The following is a 19,936-nucleotide window of genomic DNA, read 5'->3' as shown; positions in this document are numbered from 1 at the left end:
TGCGGCGGGTGGGGAATCGGGGGTTCGGGGGTGGGGGAGGGTTCGGTGTGTGCTAGGGTTCCGCGGGGGAAATGTGAGGGGCGTGAGAGGTGACAAAAGCGGAAGGGAGGAGGAAAACGAGGGGTTCGCTTGCTTCAAATTTTTGGTTTGCCGCGGTCGTAACGCGGACGCCCCCGCCGTCGGCGCTCCTTTCCGCGTAAAATTGTCTGCCGATGCTAAAACAGAAAAAAAAAAGAATGGTTCGAAGCAGAAGATAAATTATTTAAAAAACAAACCAATTGCTAAATATCAGTGTAGAAATTCATAAAATGTGAACCTTTACTCGCTGGCACCACTCATTAACACCCGGCTATGCTACCTCTCGAGGACTCATCTACCTATCTTTCTTTCTTTCTCTTCTTCTCCCTCTAGCTCCTTTTTTCTTCTTTCTCAACTTCATCCATCTACAGCAATTGTAGGGGGCTTGAGGTCTCGGTATGCACAAGGGGCATGAGCTAAAGCGAGGGGTACGTACGGGGGTCAGAGCAAAGAACGATGTGAGGGTGGATCCTACAATTTGTGTAGAGGTAAAGAGGAGAGGAGCTAGTGTTTAGTCCTACAGTTTTATGTGACATCGACGTCGAGCATTGGTACTAAATAAAGGTAACTCCAAAGAGGGTTAGATGTGTAGTGGAGGCCAATAAATCAAGGGCAATAAAGAAGCAGCTGGCGGGAAGAAGAAGCGAAGAAGCATGGCGGAGATGGGATTTCGTTGGCATTATATGTAGACTCCATTTTATCTTACTACTCTTATCTCTTTAGACAGTTTATCTCATTATTGCATCTAAAATATAGCTAATGTGAGTCGTGTCATTTTATATTCCTTTATTCGATGAGAATGACAGTGTATTATATTGTGCATATGAACATTTGATATCATGTGCATATATATGAATTTACCGCATGTAAACAAATAGTAGGGTACAGAATTTAGTGGATGATTATCCAAAGGTATTCTAAGAAGCATCCTAGTAGCTATTTTCAGGATGTAAATAAGCAACTTTCTACTTAATATCTGGTACATGTTCTTGTTCATCCAGGAAAACTGTACTAGCTAGGTAAAGATAAATATGAGGATATCAGGGTACTAAGTCAAAGCATGCAAGGTTAAAACACATATACCATAAACCATGTTTCTGATGTAATCATTCCAAATTTTAGTATTAAGATAACATAGCATGTTCATAGCGCTGGATAATCAGGTGCATTCACAATAGCGTAACAATCAATATAAGGCATATATACACACATCAATAGCAAATGAATGGCCTAAATATAAGGGTTCAATTGTTCAAATGCATGCACAACATTTGGAGTTATTTCCAGGTTCCCTAATAGTTCGTTTCTTAGTTCAATACTCTTTGCAGTTTTTTTGTCTAGAAAATAAAGTCTTTGTCGCAAAATTTTATAGCCTCAGTGTGTTTCTTAAGAGCAGGCAGGACCAGTTGCAACTGTAGAGTATGAAGGGCAATAATGCTAAACATTTGGAGAGGAAGAAACGAACGGAGGATGATATCAACGCATGCATGCGATTTTAAAATTTAAAAAGCCATAGTCTCACAATCGAGCATCCAAATCAAAATCTGATTGTGCCATAGCGTTTGTGTCAACAAGAGCTTCAAAACTAGATCCCATATCAATATGTTTTAGTGATATTTTTTGCTAAGAAAATACTTTTTATTATATTCTAATTTGCTTATGACTTTTAAAACAGTTGCTCACAACTTTAAAAAAATTTGCTTCACTCACCTTATTTGAATTAAGTAGACATTGATGTTCATATTGCGAAAATAGATTGGACAGTGTGATCAGAGAAGAAGGCAGGACTACTGTATTTGCGGTAGGTGGATGTTTTATGCATATTCGACGATAGATCACTTTGGCAAAACTAATTGTACATTTTAACTTGTTTTGTTTGGCATTTTTGTCTGCTAGCAACTTGTGTCTACTTAAAAAAATATTATCGAAATATATATAAGTGAGATCTCATTCTAAAGTTCTCGCCGAAAGAAACATAATTATACGATTAGATTTTAATTTTAATGTATGGTTCAACAACTACGACTTTTTAAATATTGGCATTGCTCTTTTAAATGTACGAACTGGAGAGCAGTAAGACAGGCTCACGTGAGTGTTCATATAGCATATAAATTACTATGAAGTTAGTTGTTGTGGGATCCGCAAAAAAATTGGTGTATGTCACGATTGTGAGATTCTAAATGTACGCTGGATGGGGCTGGCCGTTCCAACCAACAAAATTACAGCCGGTTATAGCATAGTCTTTACCTAAATAGAGAGGTTGTTTAAGGCCGCCAACGTAAATGTTCAACAACTAAAATTCGAAGCGCAGTTCCTAAACAGTCAATGATCATGCCATTTCATCATCTGAACCTTAAATGACCTTACAACTAGCTACACGCTCTCCTTAAGGAAAATAATAATTCGACTGGTGCTCATCTCAAATTGGCCTTCAAATTTTCACTACACATGGGTAAGTTCAATTAGAGGCAGTGCAACTCAAATCAATTGCGGTTGTGATGCATATAACTGGGGTCATGTTGAGAGGCTCCAATGTAAATTTTGTTCACCTTTTATTTCACGTCTGTAACTTGTGTCCTACATCGGCAGCCAGCAGATCACTAATATGATTCATGTCCATTCTGTCACCCGAATGCATTCAGAGTTCACTGGGACAAACTTAAACGATGGGTACAAATCTGTCTGCAATCACTGGAAACTATTTGACAGTTTCTGAATGATGGCTTTTATTTCTAAAACAAACAGAGGAACTTAGATGCCCTTCTCCAGCATCGCCCGGACCCGTGTTGGGAGACCATAGAGTCGGATGAACCCCTCAGCATCAGCCTGGTTGTAGATCTCCCCGTTCTCAAACGACGAGATGTCCTCCCTGTAGAGGCTGTAGGGGCTCTTCCGGGATGCAACATTCACCGACCCCTTGTACAGCTTCAGGGTCACTGAACCAGTGGTCGTCGCGGTGATCTTCTCCATGAAGGCGTCAAAGGACTGCCGGAGAGGGTCAAACCAGCGGCCTGCATATACCAGCTCGGCATACTTGAGGGCCACCATATCCTTCCACTGCATGGTCTCCCTGTCCAGAGTCAGGGCCTCCAGCTCACGCACCGCGGCTGCCATGATGGTGCCACCAGGGGTTTCGTAGACACCACGGGACTTCATGCCTACAAGGCGGTTCTCTACCATGTCAATGCGCCCGATCCCATGCTTCCCACCAATTTCATTGAGCTCTGCAAGGAGGGATGCTGGCGAGAGGTCCCGTCCGTTGATGGAAACAGGAACACCTGCAACGATGCCAATCTCCAGATACCTGCACGCATGAAGCTTAGATATTAGTCTATGCATCCGGTATGCTAATGAAAACCTGTCTCAGAAAAGGAAAAAAAGGATTAACAAAATACCTACAGGAAGATGGAAAATGGCAAAACCAGTTACAATAAATGTAAAACAACAAAGGCAGCAATGGCACAACTGGTTTTGTTTCTGTGCATACCCACTAAACAAGGATTTACTTTTCATGTATGATAAAAAGCCTTATCACAGTACATGTATCTACAGTCTGGCATGATAACTACACGAAACTATGCTGCATCTACATTGCAGAACCACTGTGAGCTTGTGCCTAGGTTCCTAAACCACAAAACCCAGGCAATGTAGTTGAGGCTCACCTTCACTTCTCTCTTATATAAAAATGATTATTTCAGTTTCACATTGTAACATCAACATGAAGCTACCAAAGTGAATGACATTATAAATTGTGCTTCGCCTAATAACTTATGATTTCACATTGCTAAATATTCCAAAATTCGTCAGAGGTAAATTCCTAGTCAGACTAATCCTATCCAGATCCGAGACCAACCCTACTTGGATGGTCATATGGAGGACCAGGTGCCACAATGTAAAAATATCCTAAGCCGCTATATAAAAGATGGGGCAATTGTCACTTGGGAATATGTAAACTTAGCTACATGCTGCAACAAAGGAGGTAAAGGACCTTAAAGGATACTTATGTACTTCAGAACCAGAGCAGTGAAAAGGTAAACGATTTTCCTCCCAAAAATAATATAAACAATTTATCACTCACTCAGGTTCCGAAGGTGCATTCTCTGGAGCAACAGACATCATATACATATCTTCCTTTGGCTCATTTGCTGGGTCCTCCAAGATGTCACCCTGTGATGTATAGAGAACAATTCACTTCATCTAACATCAAAGATAAGAATCGTAATTTTTGGTTCAAGGCATCAACAAGACAAAGATGCAGAAGATTAGTGGATGAGTTAATATGATTTGAACATATTGATTTAAAAGTTTGGAACATATACATCTTATAAAATTCCGGTGTACATGTACCAACAAAAGGAAGAGTTGCAAAGTGCTTTGAGAAAAAAAGAAACTATAAACAAGAAAATGGATAATACCTCATGGCTAAGGTGCCACAAGTTTCGATCTCGGCTGTATATTGATTTCTTTGAAACTGGAACTGGTACATTGTGTTTCTTTGCATACTCAATTGCATCTTCACGCCCTGTGATGTCCCACTCCCTCCAAGGTGCCACCACTTTGAGTTCAGGATTTAAAGCATAAAACGTAAGCTCAAAGCGAACCTGCAGGAAAGGTAAGCATCAGAAGATGTAGATGACTCGCCATATTAATATTCACACTAAAAGCATATCTACCTGATCATTGCCTTTCCCGGTGCATCCATGAGCAACTGCATCTGCACCAACTTCCTTGGCAACATCGACCATTGCCTATGGTGGAAATATAATTGCTCAGTATAAGACTATTAGGCCATAACACTAGGTGCTTCTGAAGATTAAGAGCATACTGATACTACAAATACAGCCAACACCCTAAAGATCCTCAAGGATATAGCGATGCTCAATTTATAACTGCAAGTATATCGATGATATTTAATTCATTCAATAACTTACAGATCAAATGTTATCTCACATAAAAGATAGCACACCCTAACCAAAAACAGAACCATACAAGGAAAAAAAATGAAGTGCATGTGAAATACAGTTGAACACCATAGTTTAGAATATTGGTGATTGTACATAAACAAGATGAGATTATCATATCAATTTTACCTTAGCAATAACAGGCCTAGCCATTGAAGTCCCAAGCAGATACTTTCTTTCATAAACTGCACCAGCTCGCAGGCAGGGGTATATATATTCACTAACAAATTCTTCTCTCAAGTCCTTTACAACAAGCTGGCATGCTCCACTAGCTTTTGCCTTTTTCTCCAATCCTTCCAATTCAATGGCACCCTAAGGATGGTTTAGTATATGAGTTGAACAGATAGAGAATGATAAATAAGTGGGTCGAAAATCCAAAGTATGGCACAACCTCATTTACTTACTGACAGCTAAATGAAACATATCACTATAAGAATAGAATCTAAAAGGAACATGAGAATATACATTTCAAAGCAACAGGTGAAAATATCATTAATTTTTAACCCATGACCTTTGCAACCAGCAGTACTGTAAACTACTAACTGATACATCTGCATTCAAAAGTAGACTTTTGCCTTTGTTTTATTTACAAGATATAATTGATAAAAAAATCAACATCATATTACTTTGAGATAGGAAACTATCCAGAAAGAGGGAGTACCAATAACAAATCAACATGGGAGGGAAAGAAACAGAGAGATGTTGGAATCAGATCACAATTTCAAAAAGGACAGTGTAGCCAATTCACTATGTATGCTTGAGCGCTAGTCAGGTCGTTATGTATCAGTACATACCTGGCCAACATCAGCAGTGAAACAAACGACTTCACAACCATAGTTCTCCCTTCAATTAATAAACCAGAAAAGCATAGTAGGCACGAGTGAGATCAATATTAGACTTTAAGATTGACAAAATGCATAATAAAGCAAGGAGTATTTATACCTGAGCCATGGTACAATAACAGATGTATCCAAGCCACCACTATACGCTAAAACAACTTTATTTAATTTTCCACGCAATCCACCTTTGTTTTGATCACCACTACTAGCATGGATGCCTGCACCCTGCTCTTTTCCAGTTGCCATTGCACACCTGATAGCTGCATATTTTCACAAATATAAAGGAGTTATCATTGTAATAAAAGTAATGGCTACTATGCTATCTATGTAGCTTTTAAAGAAAAAGAAATAGACTAAGTCATCAAGTTTCCTATTGCAAGCAGTAAGAAGCTCGTGAGTTGTACAGCTAAGTCCATGACTTACTCCAAGCCCACAGGTCCATACTTACGAAAACTTTTTTCAACCGTGCAACATAGTACCTTTTTACCATAACATATCATCAATCACCGAATTGTGAAGAAAACTGGATTGAACAATAGTGTTTATGCAGTTAAGATCATTTTACCTAAGGTGGTTAATCCCACCGTGCAATAGGAGTCCTAAAGCAGGTGGACTGGAGCAGTAGAATATTCAACAAACTAAGATATGACTTGCACATGTCAGATATTTGATGATTGATCAAATTCAGAATATTTGGTAGGAAATCTAGCACAAAACAGATGGTGCCAATAGCATGTGCTACATTGCAGGTACATGGAATGCTGATTCCCAGAAGTAAACGCAAAGAAAAGACGGACGATACCAAACCCCACCCTCATCGACATAATTCCAAGAAGACTTGGCATATAGCATGAAGTACCTTGGCCATTGCGGGCCTTGCTGTGGCGCTGGCGAACCTGAACCGCGGTTGCAGCAGGGAGGGAATTTGACAGGGCTCCACCCTAGCATCCAAATCAAGGGTTAAACAGTCATGATTGCTTATTCCTTCTAACAAGCAAAAAAAAACAGAGGGGGAGGGAAGAGCACCGTTTACCTTCTGAACGAGGCAGGCCGCACTGGAGTTCGGACGGACACTAATCCCTGCAGGGCAGCAAGATCTTCATTAGAGCAGCCGCGCAAATACATAACGAAGCCTATAAACGTCTAGCGCGGCAGGCAGACGGGTACGGACTTGTGGACTGGGAGTTCAGCTGAACCCTTTGGAAAGAGAAGATTTGGGGCTTGAGAGAACAGGCTGCTACTGCGCTCATAACAAATAAATCAGCACGGCGCAAGGAATACAACGAGCCCGTGGCCAGCTCGACGGGATTGGAGCGTCCGCCGCATCAGCTCCCGATTGGAGTTCGGTCGCTAACGAGGCGACGGCGACGAAAAGCCGGGGATATGTTACAGCAAACCGGAGAGGGCGGGGATAAGAGCCGCGGCTTACCTACGATCCCGGAGGGCCCTCCCGCCGACGCCATTGCAGGGGAGGGGAGGGAGGGGAGCCGGGGAGCCGGAGGAGGGGCGCTCGAGGACGCGGCGGGCTGGGGGTGGCGGCCGCGCGGGTAGCAAGCAGGACGGGGAGGGGAGGAGGGGTTTACCCTTGTGGCGGCTAACTGGCGATGGCCTGCGGGGGCTTTTGACCAGCGGGGGAGTGTGGGTGGGTGGATCCGCTGAAGATGGGCCGGGTCGGGCCGGAGAAAGCCGTCGTCTGTTGACCGATGACCACCGTGGTGGTTGTGGCCAATGGCTGCGCTGGTCACTCTTTGCCTCTATGTTTGGTGACAGTCAACAGTCACGGATATGAACATCGATGAAAAGCTTGCATCTTGCAAGAGTATCGTAATTTCCTAACGCGATTGAATCATTTATTAGGGGTGCTCTTTATATTTTTTTATGAACCGAGTATATATCAGAGGCAGTGCTTACTTTAGGGATGGTAATAGATTATAATCCTAGTGCTTTTTTCACAATCCAACTTAGTCTTTATATATTTTTAACATATTATAGTCCGATTTTTTAGGACTGGCTCTTAAATTATCTAGGCTAAAATTTCAAACCGTTTACCACCTCTAGCTCCCTTATATCACATCTTATTAAAAAATTTAAGAAAATGACAAAAAAAGAGTCCGGTCCAACCATCAAGCTGCTGGATATAAAATGTATCCACTCGTGTTTCTGGTTAAGTACATAGTTTACACTAAGACTTTAGAGTTTTTGATCGAGATAGATTAATCTGATGATCGACACCAAAAGTTCAACAATTTCGTTGAGTTTTTGAACCTCAAATTTAAATTAACATGCCAATCTTCTGCTGTATAAGCTAAATGCCGCTCTTTATTGATCTAGTACTTTACGGATTTAACAATATATACTTTTTTAAAATCATAGTTGCCCAATAACATACTCTTTTTTTCAAATTATAGATCATTTTAATATTTCTAGATAAATATTTTTCACTATGCATCTAGATATACACTAGATACATAACAAAACTTATACATCTAGAAATACCAAAATAATCTTAGAACGGAGGGAGTACTAAACATTCTATCTCGTATATTCAAAAACGAAGGGCATGATTATTAACAGTAATATCTGCTAACCCGAACTATATCGCGTAGAATTTTCAATAATGTTATAGGTCGTTCCATAGCTTCTGCACAGGAACCACTTGCCATGAAGCCGCAAAAATCACTATCCAACAGGCCAACACGTGCCTCCGCATCCCTTATCCATGACCATGATAAGCCTATTCCACAAATGCCCACATCCGTCGCTTAACATCAAACTTTGGTTATGGGTCCTATTCATGCCACATCCTTCTGCATTATTCGCTCCATTTAATATAATTCATGAGGTCCTTTTCAATCCTGAGAAGAAAGTGGTTGAGTTCAAAACAGGTTGGTCTAGTCTTTGACCGATTCTTGTTTCCTATCAACCCGTGCTCCCGCATGGGCTAATTAAAATTAATATAAAAATAAGACTTATAACTAATAATTATAATTATTTATCTCACGCTCTCTTTCATCTATTAAATATTCTAACACTTACTTAAAAAATATATTTATCCTTATCTAGTAGCAATAGATTTTATTTTGCATCACACCTCCATGTGTATTTGATATATATTTGGTTGAACCATTTATTTATGAATTTGTATTCTTATCTTTTCCATCATGAATGTATGGTGACACATATCGTGGGTAATAATTTTATATAAATAATATATTAATAATGATAGAAATAGTAATTTAGAATTTTATATTGATGCACTTTGATATTTTATTATAATTATATAATTTAGATTTAGGGCTTACTTTAACTTTAATAATAATATAATTGGATAATTTATATACAAATTTAGAGGATTACTTGTATTATTTTTATAATGGTATAGGTGGATAATTTATACGAAGGTTAGGGGTCATTTTAGATTTTATTATAATAAGCAGTGGTTGGTAATTTAGGTACATGTTTAGGGTTGCTTTAGTTTATTTTCATAATGGTAGAGGTGAGTAATTTATTAGGAAAGATAACAGATCCAATGACTATTATGGTTAGAGTTGTCAAATTGATGGCCGATGTTTCTGATTTTTATGAGAATTTGTAGGATTTCTCTATTTTTTAAGTGTCCACCTAGGATCCTAGGTGGCTTCACGTGGAGGATTTAAAATAAATCTTTAATTAGTAATAGTAAGATTTAGTTGCGAGGTTTTTAGCAGTACTACTAGCCTATCAACTCGTGCTCGCACACGGGGTAATTAGAATTAATATAAAAGTAAAACTTATAGCTAATAATTATAATTATCTATCACATGCTCTCTTTCATCTATTAAATATTCTAACGTACAATACTCTAAAGATACATACTCATCATTATCTAGTTGTAATATATTTAGTTAGAAACAATATTTTTCACTTTGTCTCATATCTTCATATGTATTTAATTAAATCATCTGTTTAAGCTATATGAACAACATAAAAAATTGGTATTCTTATATCTTCCCCTACATATGACATTCACTATGGGTAGTATTTTTATATAAGTAATAATATAAATAATATATTAATAGTGATAGATATAGTAATTTATAATTTTATATTGGTGCACTTTAAAATTTTCTTATAATTATATAACTTAGATTCAGAGTTAGGAGTTACTTTAACTTTTGATAATGATATAATTAGATAATTTATATACAAATTTAGAGGATTATTTAATATTATTTTTATAATGGTATTTGTGGGTAATTTGCATGAAGATTAGGGGTTACTTTAGATTATTTTTTATAATGGTAGAGGTGGGTAATTTAGATACATATTTAGGGTTACTTTAGCCTATTTTCATAATGGCTGTGGTGGTTAATTTATTGCCGGATGTTTCTGTTTTTCATGAGAATTTCTACAATTTCTCTATTTCTTTAAAATATCCACTTAGGATATAAGTAGCTTCACTTAGAGACTTTAAAAAAAGCCTCTAATTAGTAATAGCAAAATACTGGTACTAGTATTATCCCACGAGGGAAATGGAGAGAGAGAGCGCGCGCGCTTATGGATAGGACGAAGACGACGACGGAATAGTTTTGCCTGCACAAGTGCACAACGGTCTTTTTTGGCGCATGTTAACATTTCAAATGTCTGGAGAATTCAAGAAGTGTTCATTGATCACTCAAACATAATGCAATGCAATAGCACTTCTCCGGAACTTCACAAGATACACACCCTCATTATATACTGATGAAAAATGAAGCTGGGAACAGCCTTCTCCTACATCTTTCTCTCTCCCTACACCATTACCGAAATCATGAATTGACCCAAAAGAATTACCAACAATAACAAAAACCCAATTACAAGAAAGCACAGCAAACAAAATTGAAAAAAACTGGATTACAAGAGGAAGCGAGAAGGGGATGAGAAGAAAAGAAAAAGGAAAAAAAAAAACTCCGATGACCTTGCATGTGAGCATCGCTTCTGTAGCCGTGTGTGCTATCAAGAAGATTCATTCATGCATGCATATACACTGTATGGTTGAACGCATCAGCTTGTCATGAGCCGATCTTGTCGAGGCTGTCGGCGACGGCCTTCATCCTCGGCCGGAGCTCGGGATCGACCTCCGTGCACGCGAGCGCGACGTGGAACGCCGCCACCACCTCCTTCTTGGGCAGCGCGGGGCCCCGGAGCAGCGCTGGGTCCACCATCTCCGCCACGGGCCGCGCGTCCTCCTCGAACCCGCGCCGCACCCACCGCACCACCTCCGGCACGGCGCCGCCGCCGTGCTCGCCGCTGCCGGACCGGTCCGTGGCCGTCGACCCCGACACGGGCGCCGAGAACGACGCCGACGTCGACGGCGACGCGTGGTCGGCGCCGGGGCCCCGGCCCGTGAGCAGCTCCAGCAGCACGACGCCGAACGAGAACACGTCCCACTTCTGCGACGGCTTCGCGCCCGGCGCCCGCGCCTCCGGGGCGCGGTACCCGCCGCCGTAGCGGTCCGGGGCCGGCCCCGTCGGCTTGGCGTACGGGATGGCGCCGCCGAGGAGCCCGCCCCCGCCCGAGGACGGCGGCCCGTCCGGGGCGCAGCCGGCGACGGCGAGCAGGCGGGCGAGGCCGAAGTCGGCGACGCGCGGGGTGAAGTCGGCGTCCAGGAGGATGTTGGAGGGCTTGACCTCGCCGTGGACGAACCGCCGCGGGCTGCACTCGTGGAGGTACGCCAGCCCGCGCGCCGCGCCCTTGGCGATCTTCAGCCGCGCTGACCACGACAGGACGGTCTGTCCCGGCCGACCTGGAACAAGAAAAGTCAACGGTCAACACATCCAGTCAACATACACGAGCGAGTTTGACAAGCATCGCATTCAAAATTTTTTGACAAAGAATGAATTGTATAGCGATATCCTCCTAACTCCCAAATTACGTGGGAGGAGTTAGAAATTGACAACGTAGACGACGACCACTTGGCAATCCAAAGCGACACAACGTAGTGTGGCGGCAATCCAAGCAAGCGCAAATGTGCAATGCACATTGCTGGGTGCTGTGGCTGTCAGCAATTGCCTGTCATGGCTGTCTGATCACTGTTCATTGCTTTCAGAAAAAGCCTGAAAGGGACTTGCACAGTGATCCATTAGACCTTCAGAAAGGAAGACTCAGTGAACAAGAAGCCCCAACCCAAACGAGCCATTAGCTCAAGAATCATTGCCACACCACCCAAACACTAGGTACAGTGTCTCTCAAGCCAAAGAGGCTCATTAGCATGCATGCAAAGTGGATGCCCTTTGTCCCATTAGCCCCCCCAAAAGCCCCCAAATCTGGCATCACCAGCCTGAACAGCCAGCGCTGACACCCATCATTAAGCATGCTGAAAAGGCCCTGATGATGGATTACCCAGGCGTGCCTCTGCTGCCCATGCCCAATCATCACCTTCTTTAACCTTTCTTTTTGTGGATTATTAATCAGCCCCAGATCGACGAGAATATTCATGCTGTTAGGCCAGGTGAGGAGAGTGACAAAGGTTTCGTCAGGCTTGCAAAAGGCCTCTGCTTTTTTGGTCTGGCTAGCTCCTCTGTTCGACAGGCTCTGCATCCTGCAGTGCAAATGCAGCTGCATGAGCATGAGGGTGGAAAGGGAGGAGGAGAAAGGAAGGGAGACCTTCCATTGGCAGCCCTTTGGCCTGACAGTGCCGGTGCCCAGTGTGGCGAGAAAGGCACCTTTGGAGCTTGTCAGCTTGGTATGATTTGGTGTAAAGCTTTTCCCCAACATAACTGTTAACGGAGCATGCTACTTTGCCCCTGACTCGTTTGCTGTACTACGGTGCTATATTATAGATCACCAGCAAGTAAACATGGTGATTATAGTACAGCAGCTGCCTTATGGCTTAAGCAACAATCTTTCTCTTTTTTCCCCCTTTTCCTTCATCCTGGCGTTCAAGCAAATGCTAATGCGAAAGGATCCCGTGTGGTGTATGCAATGCAAATTCCACTGGATAGCATGGTACATTGGTACTACTAATCACAGTACCACCATACTAATTTTTTTCCCGAACACGCAAAAGTTTTGCACATCTGGATCTTAAGTGCTAAGAAGCACATAGAGGTCCAGATAAGAGACACTCAAGGCCCCATGGGACCAGAGCAGCTCAAATGAAAAGACAAAAAAAAATGCTAACCGGGTTTCAGCCATTGAAACCTGATCCGGTTCATTTAGCACGCTCGTGAGTAAACAGATACATGACCGTCGCTTCCATTGCAGGCCAAGCTATTAGTTGAAGGCCATGCGCCGACCAGCAGCGCTTCGCTAACGTTCTGGTCGAGTCAAAGAGGATGGGTACAGGAACACCAGCGTCCAGCACTCCAGCGGTGATGATCACAAGGGGAGATCGATCGCCGAGGACCATGCGTCCATGCAGGCCCAGCCGCGCAAAGATGCGCAGCTTGAATGCATCCATTGGAGGTTGGAGGTAGCAGAGCGTGGTCCAGCTCCAGCCGCCATGGGGACAAGCCGGCGTGGCTTCTTCAGCGCCGGTTTTGGAAGCTTTCGTTGCAGCTAGCGCTCTCTGCGGATTGTCTGCCGGTGCGGTGCGTCCCCGTGGCAATGTAGGATAGTCCATCCATTACTCCATCCTCACGCACTCTTTTATCTATTTTCCTTTTTTTAATTACAGTATAAACTAGTATCGGTTTGGAGGAGAAGCACAAGCCAAATTGACCTAAGTTTAAATTTGCAGTGGATATATGAAATTGAAGAGAATGATGGCGTATGGCAATGGCTATACAGCGCCACAGCAGCGACAAGAAACATGGACAGCAAGCAATCACCCAACAACCATAAAAAGGTCCATAACAGGTCAAATGTAGCTTAGCCTAACACACCACGTATTAATGTACAATACTATCCACTAGTGCTACCAAGGATCATAATTGCTTGCTCACAGTACCAACCACTGTCCAGCGCCATGGCTTGTACGCATGTATAGCATTCTCTGCACAGGGTCCAAGCTAGTGTCCCTCTGTCCTATCTTCATCGTCCTTACATGGACGCAAATTTTTCAAGTATACGCGTATTGCAGCTGCCATCGCGTTTGATCTTAACATTTTGCATGTCACGATCATCCTATATCCGCAGGAGATTTGATTTCAATCAGTAGTAAGCAGGTTCCTTTGTATGGATGTGGCATGTGATGGTTGGGAGCAAAATTCGCCAACCGAATCATGGCACTAATCAAATCACAGGCATCTACCACGTTTCTCCGATAAGGAATCAGCTAGGATCCAAGGCTAATCAGGAATTAACTAAAGCGAATCGCATCTAATTCTGCAAAAAATTACCAGCAGGAGGAGGAGTGAATGATGATCGATCGATCAGTGGTGTGGTACGGTGTGCTCACCTCGCAGCGCGGTGGCGAGGTTGCCGTTGCCGACGAAGTCGGTGACGACGAGCTTCTCGTCGGTGGACCAGTAGTAGGCGCGCAGCCGCACCACGTTGGGGTGCCGCGCCCGCCCCACGGCGCGCGCCTCCGACGCGAACTCCTTGCACCGGTCCGCGCCGCCGCCGCCGCCACCCAGCCGCCGCACGGCCACGGGCGTCGTCCCGTTCGCCACCACCACCTTGTACACGATCCCCTTCCCGCCCTTGCCCAGCACGTAAGCCGACGACCGCAGCAGCTCGTCCAGCTCCACGCGGAACCCGCGGTCGATCGCCACCAGCTCCCCCTCGCTGCCGCTCGCGCCGCTGTTGTACTTGCCGTCGCCGCCGCCGGAGGCGTCCTTGTCGTCGTCCGAGGACGCGTCCGACGAGTCGCCGCTGCCGCCGTGCCGCCACAGCATGCAGCGGCAGAGCCCGCTCTTGCTGCTGTCGCCGTCGTCGCCGCGACTTTCTTTACGGTCCTTGACCTTCCAGTACACGTACACCAGGATGACGCCGACGAGGGCGACCCCGGCGGCGTCGGCGACGGAGATGAGTGCGATCAGGCTGGTCTTGATGGGCTGATGCCGGTCGGACGCGGTGGATGGCAACGGTGTCGTCGTCGCCGGCGGCGTGGGTGACTGCGTGGGCGGCGGGACGGCGCGGCAGGGGACCTGGAGCGGGAAGCCGCAGAGGCCGGGGTTGTTGAGGAACGCCGTGGGCCCCTGGCTGGCGAGGGAGCCCGTCTGCGGGATGGCCCCAGAGAGGTTGTTGAAGCGGAGGTCGAGCGTGACGGTGGCCGGGAGGCGGCCAAGCTCGGGCGGCACGACGCCGGAGAACCGGTTGTGCGAGAGGTTGAGCGTGCCGGCAAGGCGCGGGAGCTCGCCGAGGTCGGGCGGGATGGAGCCGTTGAAGGCGTTGGAGGAGAGGTCGAGCTGCTGCAGGCTGGGCATCTCGGGCCAGACCCCCGCGGGCAGCTCCCCCGCGAAGGCGTTCCGGGCGAGCACTAGCCGCTGCAGGGCGCGGCAGTTGCGGAGGTCGAGCGGCAGCTCGCCGGAGAGCGCGTTCCCGGAGACGTCGAGGTTCTGCAGGCGCGGGAGGTCGCAGAGCGCGACGGGGAGGCGTCCCGTGAGGCGGTTCCCGTAGAGGTAGAGCGAGTGGAGCGAGGAAGCGTTGGAGAGCGCGGCGGGGATGGCCCCCGCCAGGCGGTTGCCGTGGAGGTTGAGCCGGCGGAGGAAGAGCAGCGAGCCGAGCTCCGACGGGATGTACCCGGAGATGTTCTTGCCCGCCACGGCGACGCCGACGACGTGCGGCTGGGCGGGGGAGGAGGCGTTGGCGCAGGTGACCCCCGGCCAGCGGCACGGGTCCGGGTCGGACTCGGACCACCGCGAGAGCGCCGAGTAGGGGTCGTCGGTGGCCGCCGCCTTGAACGCCAGCAGCGCCAGGCCCTCGGAATTGAGCGCCACGGCCGACGGCGGCGGCAATGCGAGGAGCAGCAGCAGGAGCAGGATTGTGGCCATTACCCGCCTTGGTGCTGAGTGCTGACACGCCTGTTGTTGCTTGTGTGATTGGGTCAGTGGAGAGTGTGTGTCTGTGTATGTTTAGGAGAGGCCAACACTGGCTGGTTGTGTTGTCAGCATACAAGGGGGACTAGGAAGGGAGAGAGGTGAAGAGGCTCTTCGATGGGAAGGTTATAGAAACCCACCCGCAGATCTGATGCAGGGGCAGGGTATGTTGGCACCTTGGCATGTGGGAAAACTGCCGGCTGTGATTGGATTCTACTAGAGTTCAGAAGGACAGATGGAGGGAGGCCCAGGTGGGTAGCTGAACCGGTTTTAGTTTATTTCTGAAAATTTTGCAAATTCCCTTCCCCCCAATGCATGCATGGAGGAGGTAGCATCAAACTCAAAAGTAAAATTTGCCCTGAAGAGCATATGGCCTCTGGATCAGCAACAAGATCCGTGCAATCTGCAGGAGAGATAATAATCTGATGCATCTCTCCCTTTCTGCATAAATCTTATGGTACATCTAATGGTAATATTCATAAGGGTGCATAAGTTAAGGGGAAACCTTGTTCAATCATGTGCTTCAAGCCTAACTTTCTGCAACCGAATCCGAACTTTTTCGAGTTGTTTAAGAGCCTCTCTATGCAATTTTTCCGAATCTCAACTCGTATTGCCTTCCCATGGGGATTTTTGTGAGGAACTTCCTGATGAAACTTGAACCCCCTTTTTCTTCACACTGAGCTAGTACCTCATGCCGTTCAGTTAACGCCCGCCCGCACGACCGGAGTTCGCAATGGCGGAACTGAGGGGGGTTGGCAGGGGCCATGACCCTAAAAAATAGAAAATCAATGCATAGTATATAATTAGTTGATGATGTTAGATCAAATTTTTTTAGAAAATAAATGCAAAAGTAAAGGAAAGACTGGTTTTTCTTTGGCAGAATAGCCTATTTCATTTCCGAACTTTTAGTCGAGGGTCAACTTTATCCCTAAACTTTCTGAACTTTCAAAATGACTGTTTCAGCATGCAACTTAATTTAGTCCTTTTATTCTACGTGTCTGGCCACGTTAGTATACCATATCAGCATCCAAGTGTTCCTATTTGTGTAGCAACAGCATATATTGGTTCACACATACTTAAGAAACTTTTGTACGTGTATAATAAATATATTCGGATCAACTCCTTTCCATAAAAACTGTACATTATTTTAGTTTCGTCAAGATTAAAATTTTATAATAACCAAATTTATATAAATATTAATTCTTTTTATGAACTATAGCTGACTAGATGTAACAAGGCGTGCCAACATGGCTTGCCATATAGGATAAAGGATTCAATTGAGGCTGATGGAGAAATTTGAGCACTGAAATAGTCGTTTGGAAGTTTAGGAACGAAGTTAAATTTCAGCTAAAAATTTGATGATGAAATTGGCTATTATATTTTATATGTTTGTCCGGTCCTCTTTAAATTTTGTCCCCAGTTCCACCACTGAGGATCCGTTTCTTAGTGAGTGACGAGAAAGTTGGGGGCGTGCGTACTTTGATCCGTTGAACTAAGTGGGAACTTTAGGTGCTGATGAAAATGCAGTGTGGAGTGGCGAGCGCATGCTGTTAGATAGCGACGGATATTGTTATTTTCTTCCTTGGCCAAGTCACATTAGTGAGGAAGTGGTTATGCGTGGACAAGATGGTGGGGCTCTTCATCACCGCTGGGCCACCAAATGTGCTCGCAATGCATGGATCGGAGCTCATGGCTCATGGGGTGTGGACAGAGAAAGGAGGAGAGATTGTGCGAAGGAGCAAGGAGGGGAGTAGAAGGGAAGCAAAGGCGGAGGGGGCGCGAGTTGGAGCGTGATGATAAGTGCTACTAGGAGATACGGCCTGGCGCGCTAGGTGGGCATCATGAGAGGCCGGCGTTGCGGAGCGCCGACGCCTGCGGACGGATCGACGCCGCCGGCGCCGCGCCGGCCGGCCTAATCATGCATGCTTAGGCGGCCACGCCCATTTGTGGGTGGCTTGGTTGGTGGTGACCTCGGCCGGCCGTGCACCTGCCGCACGACGTCGCATCATGGGTTTGCGTTTGCGTTGCATGCCGTGATTACTGGTCGCGGTCAGTCCAACGGTATGGAAAAATCAGTGACACAACGAGTAACGCATCACCGTGCCGTGCATGCTTGCTGCCGGGCAGAGCCTGAAACGTCTTTTTCGAACATAGGAACTTCGCAACCCAGAGTTTCATAGGAAACCGCGCGCTGGGTCATTTAAGGAGATGTAAGGGGATGAAAATCCGATCCTCATGTTTCCAAATACAATTGGAACAAGGAAATACTATATGTGCTCGTGCGTCGTGTCCTCTGGGACCTAACACTACTGTGGATCTTCTGGCCACAGGTATTAGCGTGATCATTGGCTCACACGCGTGCCTGTTGGTCTTAATCACTCGCAGATCGCGTCGTTGATGGATACAATGCAACCAGCAGCAGCTGGCCGGCTACCCCAATCTTTCGGTTTCAGGGTGTCGTCGCCCGAACAAGCGTGGTGTGGTCGCAACTGGCGGTGCGGGGTGTGCGCTATCATGAGTGCGCAGGGTGTTGTACAGTCGCGCATCTCCTACTGTACACGACCATGTTCTGGCCTGAAGGGGGATGGCGACCATGTACAGATCGAGACAGAGCGGCAGTTGCATGAGAGCCTGTGATGAATTCTTGACGCTGTTGCAAATTGATGACAACAAGCATGTAGTAGAGTTCTTGATTCTTCCTCACAATGGGCCGGGGGATACGCTTGATCTGTCGCTTATTCTTCAGTAAGAGCTGTGCGTGCCGGCAAAAAGTTCATATTCTTCGCAACGGCGGATATTCAGACAATTCTCTGCTCTGTCTGCAGCACTGTTCATAAGTTACCTTGGTAAAGCAGCAACAGCAGCGAAGAGTACGTACGTACTGGAACAGTTGCACAGTTACTGTATGTCGTAGCCCTTTCTGAACGTACGTACCTGCATCCACAGAGTAGAGCTGGTAGAATATGTCTGTAAAGTGTTTTGCCCCTTTCTACTTCTACCGCAGTTACCAACAGGAGTATGCTGCATGCACTCCAGTCCCCTGGTAGTATAGCTTTTCTGACAGGTTTACAGTGCTAGCTACTTGTCCATCGTCTGCGTCACAATGGTCGTCGTACGGCAAGATGAATTTGTCTATCACCTGCCTTCTGATTCTGACAGCAAACTCGCGGACTAGGGTGTACTTCCCTCTGCGATCCCTGTTTCTTTCTTTCTTATCCTTTGTCCATCTACCTTTTCAGTTTCTTCCACACGTGCTTTCCATAGTTGGATTTCCAGCTTAATAGATACGTGCGATCCAATATTTTTGACTCTGCGTCATGATTTACTACTAGTTGCTGTAGCTATGGAGCTTCCTAATGTCGCGTCATTGAGTAATCTTTATCGGATTCACATCAGGGAAGTGGACGGGTCACACTGTAACTTAATTTCCGTGTAGCGGATGCGCAAGACGAGTTCCTTGCACCTGCAGCTTTCGCGCACACTCGCTGGATGCTTGATGCTTCCGTCTTCAGTCTGCCAATGGTATCTCGCCTCTGCTCACGGACCAGACTCTTAGCAGTCAGCCAATGGTATCTCAGCATCCCTCCCTCCCTATGACCACACTACGACGCAGTCACGGAGATCCATCAGCCGGACTTGTTGCTATCTTTGCCATAGGGATTATTCGTCTCCCACAGTCCCATGGTTGTTGGTTCAAAAGGGATCCCTATATGGCTTTCGGAAGATGAATAAGCAATCCATTTTCAAGCCCATTAGACCCACGACACCATCTACTTCCGCCCCGCGCGCCGCCGCCGCCCTCCACATTTCGCCCTGCCACCACCGCCGCCTTGCCCGTCTCCGGTGGCTCCCGGAGATGACGCCGCCGTCTCGACCGCGTCCTCTGTCCACCCGCCACTGGGGCATCCCACCCTCCCTAACCTCTCCGGCACCACGCCCCCGCCTGAGACTTGGCCCAACCGCCGGTAACCACGAGCCCGGGCGGTGGTGCTCTGCCACCTCGCCGTCTGCCCACACACCACCGCCTACCGCCTATCGATTCCTCCCAACCCCGACATTCTCTTATAAAGCCGGCGACTATTGGAGCTCCCGTGCCCCGGCCGGCAACCCTAATCTT

The 19,936-nt window shown here is 46.0% G+C and overlaps 2 protein-coding genes across 3 annotated transcripts; both read right to left on the bottom strand.

The window, feature by feature from the left end:
* Window positions 1-2,597: 2,597 nt before the first annotated feature.
* LOC112886592 (argininosuccinate synthase, chloroplastic) lies at window positions 2,598-7,472 on the bottom strand. Of its 2 annotated transcripts, XM_025952539.1 has the most exons (11): window positions 7,308-7,472; window positions 7,050-7,118; window positions 6,912-6,958; window positions 6,738-6,819; window positions 5,982-6,138; window positions 5,834-5,882; window positions 5,169-5,351; window positions 4,752-4,826; window positions 4,494-4,679; window positions 4,157-4,245; window positions 2,598-3,382 (listed from the first exon to the last, which is right to left on the bottom strand). In XM_025952539.1, exons 1-11 carry the CDS (start codon window positions 7,339-7,341, stop codon window positions 2,830-2,832), a joined length of 1,524 nt encoding a protein of 507 aa, XP_025808324.1. In that variant the 5' UTR covers window positions 7,342-7,472; the 3' UTR covers window positions 2,598-2,829. The 2 variants fall into 2 exon arrangements, with proteins under 2 accessions (XP_025808324.1, XP_025808325.1); XM_025952540.1 differs by lacking the exon at window positions 7,050-7,118 and having other exon boundaries at window positions 7,308-7,471.
* A 3,028-nt stretch (window positions 7,473-10,500) lies between these two features.
* LOC112884042 (receptor protein kinase-like protein ZAR1) lies at window positions 10,501-16,029 on the bottom strand. Its single transcript, XM_025949353.1, has 2 exons — window positions 14,238-16,029; window positions 10,501-11,642 (listed from the first exon to the last, which is right to left on the bottom strand). Exons 1-2 carry the CDS (start codon window positions 15,772-15,774, stop codon window positions 10,909-10,911), a joined length of 2,271 nt encoding a protein of 756 aa, XP_025805138.1. The 5' UTR covers window positions 15,775-16,029; the 3' UTR covers window positions 10,501-10,908.
* Window positions 16,030-19,936: the final 3,907 nt, after the last annotated feature.

This window comes from Panicum hallii, chromosome 3, assembly GCF_002211085.1.
Source record: "Panicum hallii strain FIL2 chromosome 3, PHallii_v3.1, whole genome shotgun sequence".
Lineage (NCBI taxonomy): Eukaryota > Viridiplantae > Streptophyta > Magnoliopsida > Poales > Poaceae > Panicum > Panicum hallii.
The sequence above is the reverse complement of the archived record's forward strand: the minus strand, read 5'-3'. Positions and strand labels throughout refer to the sequence as shown.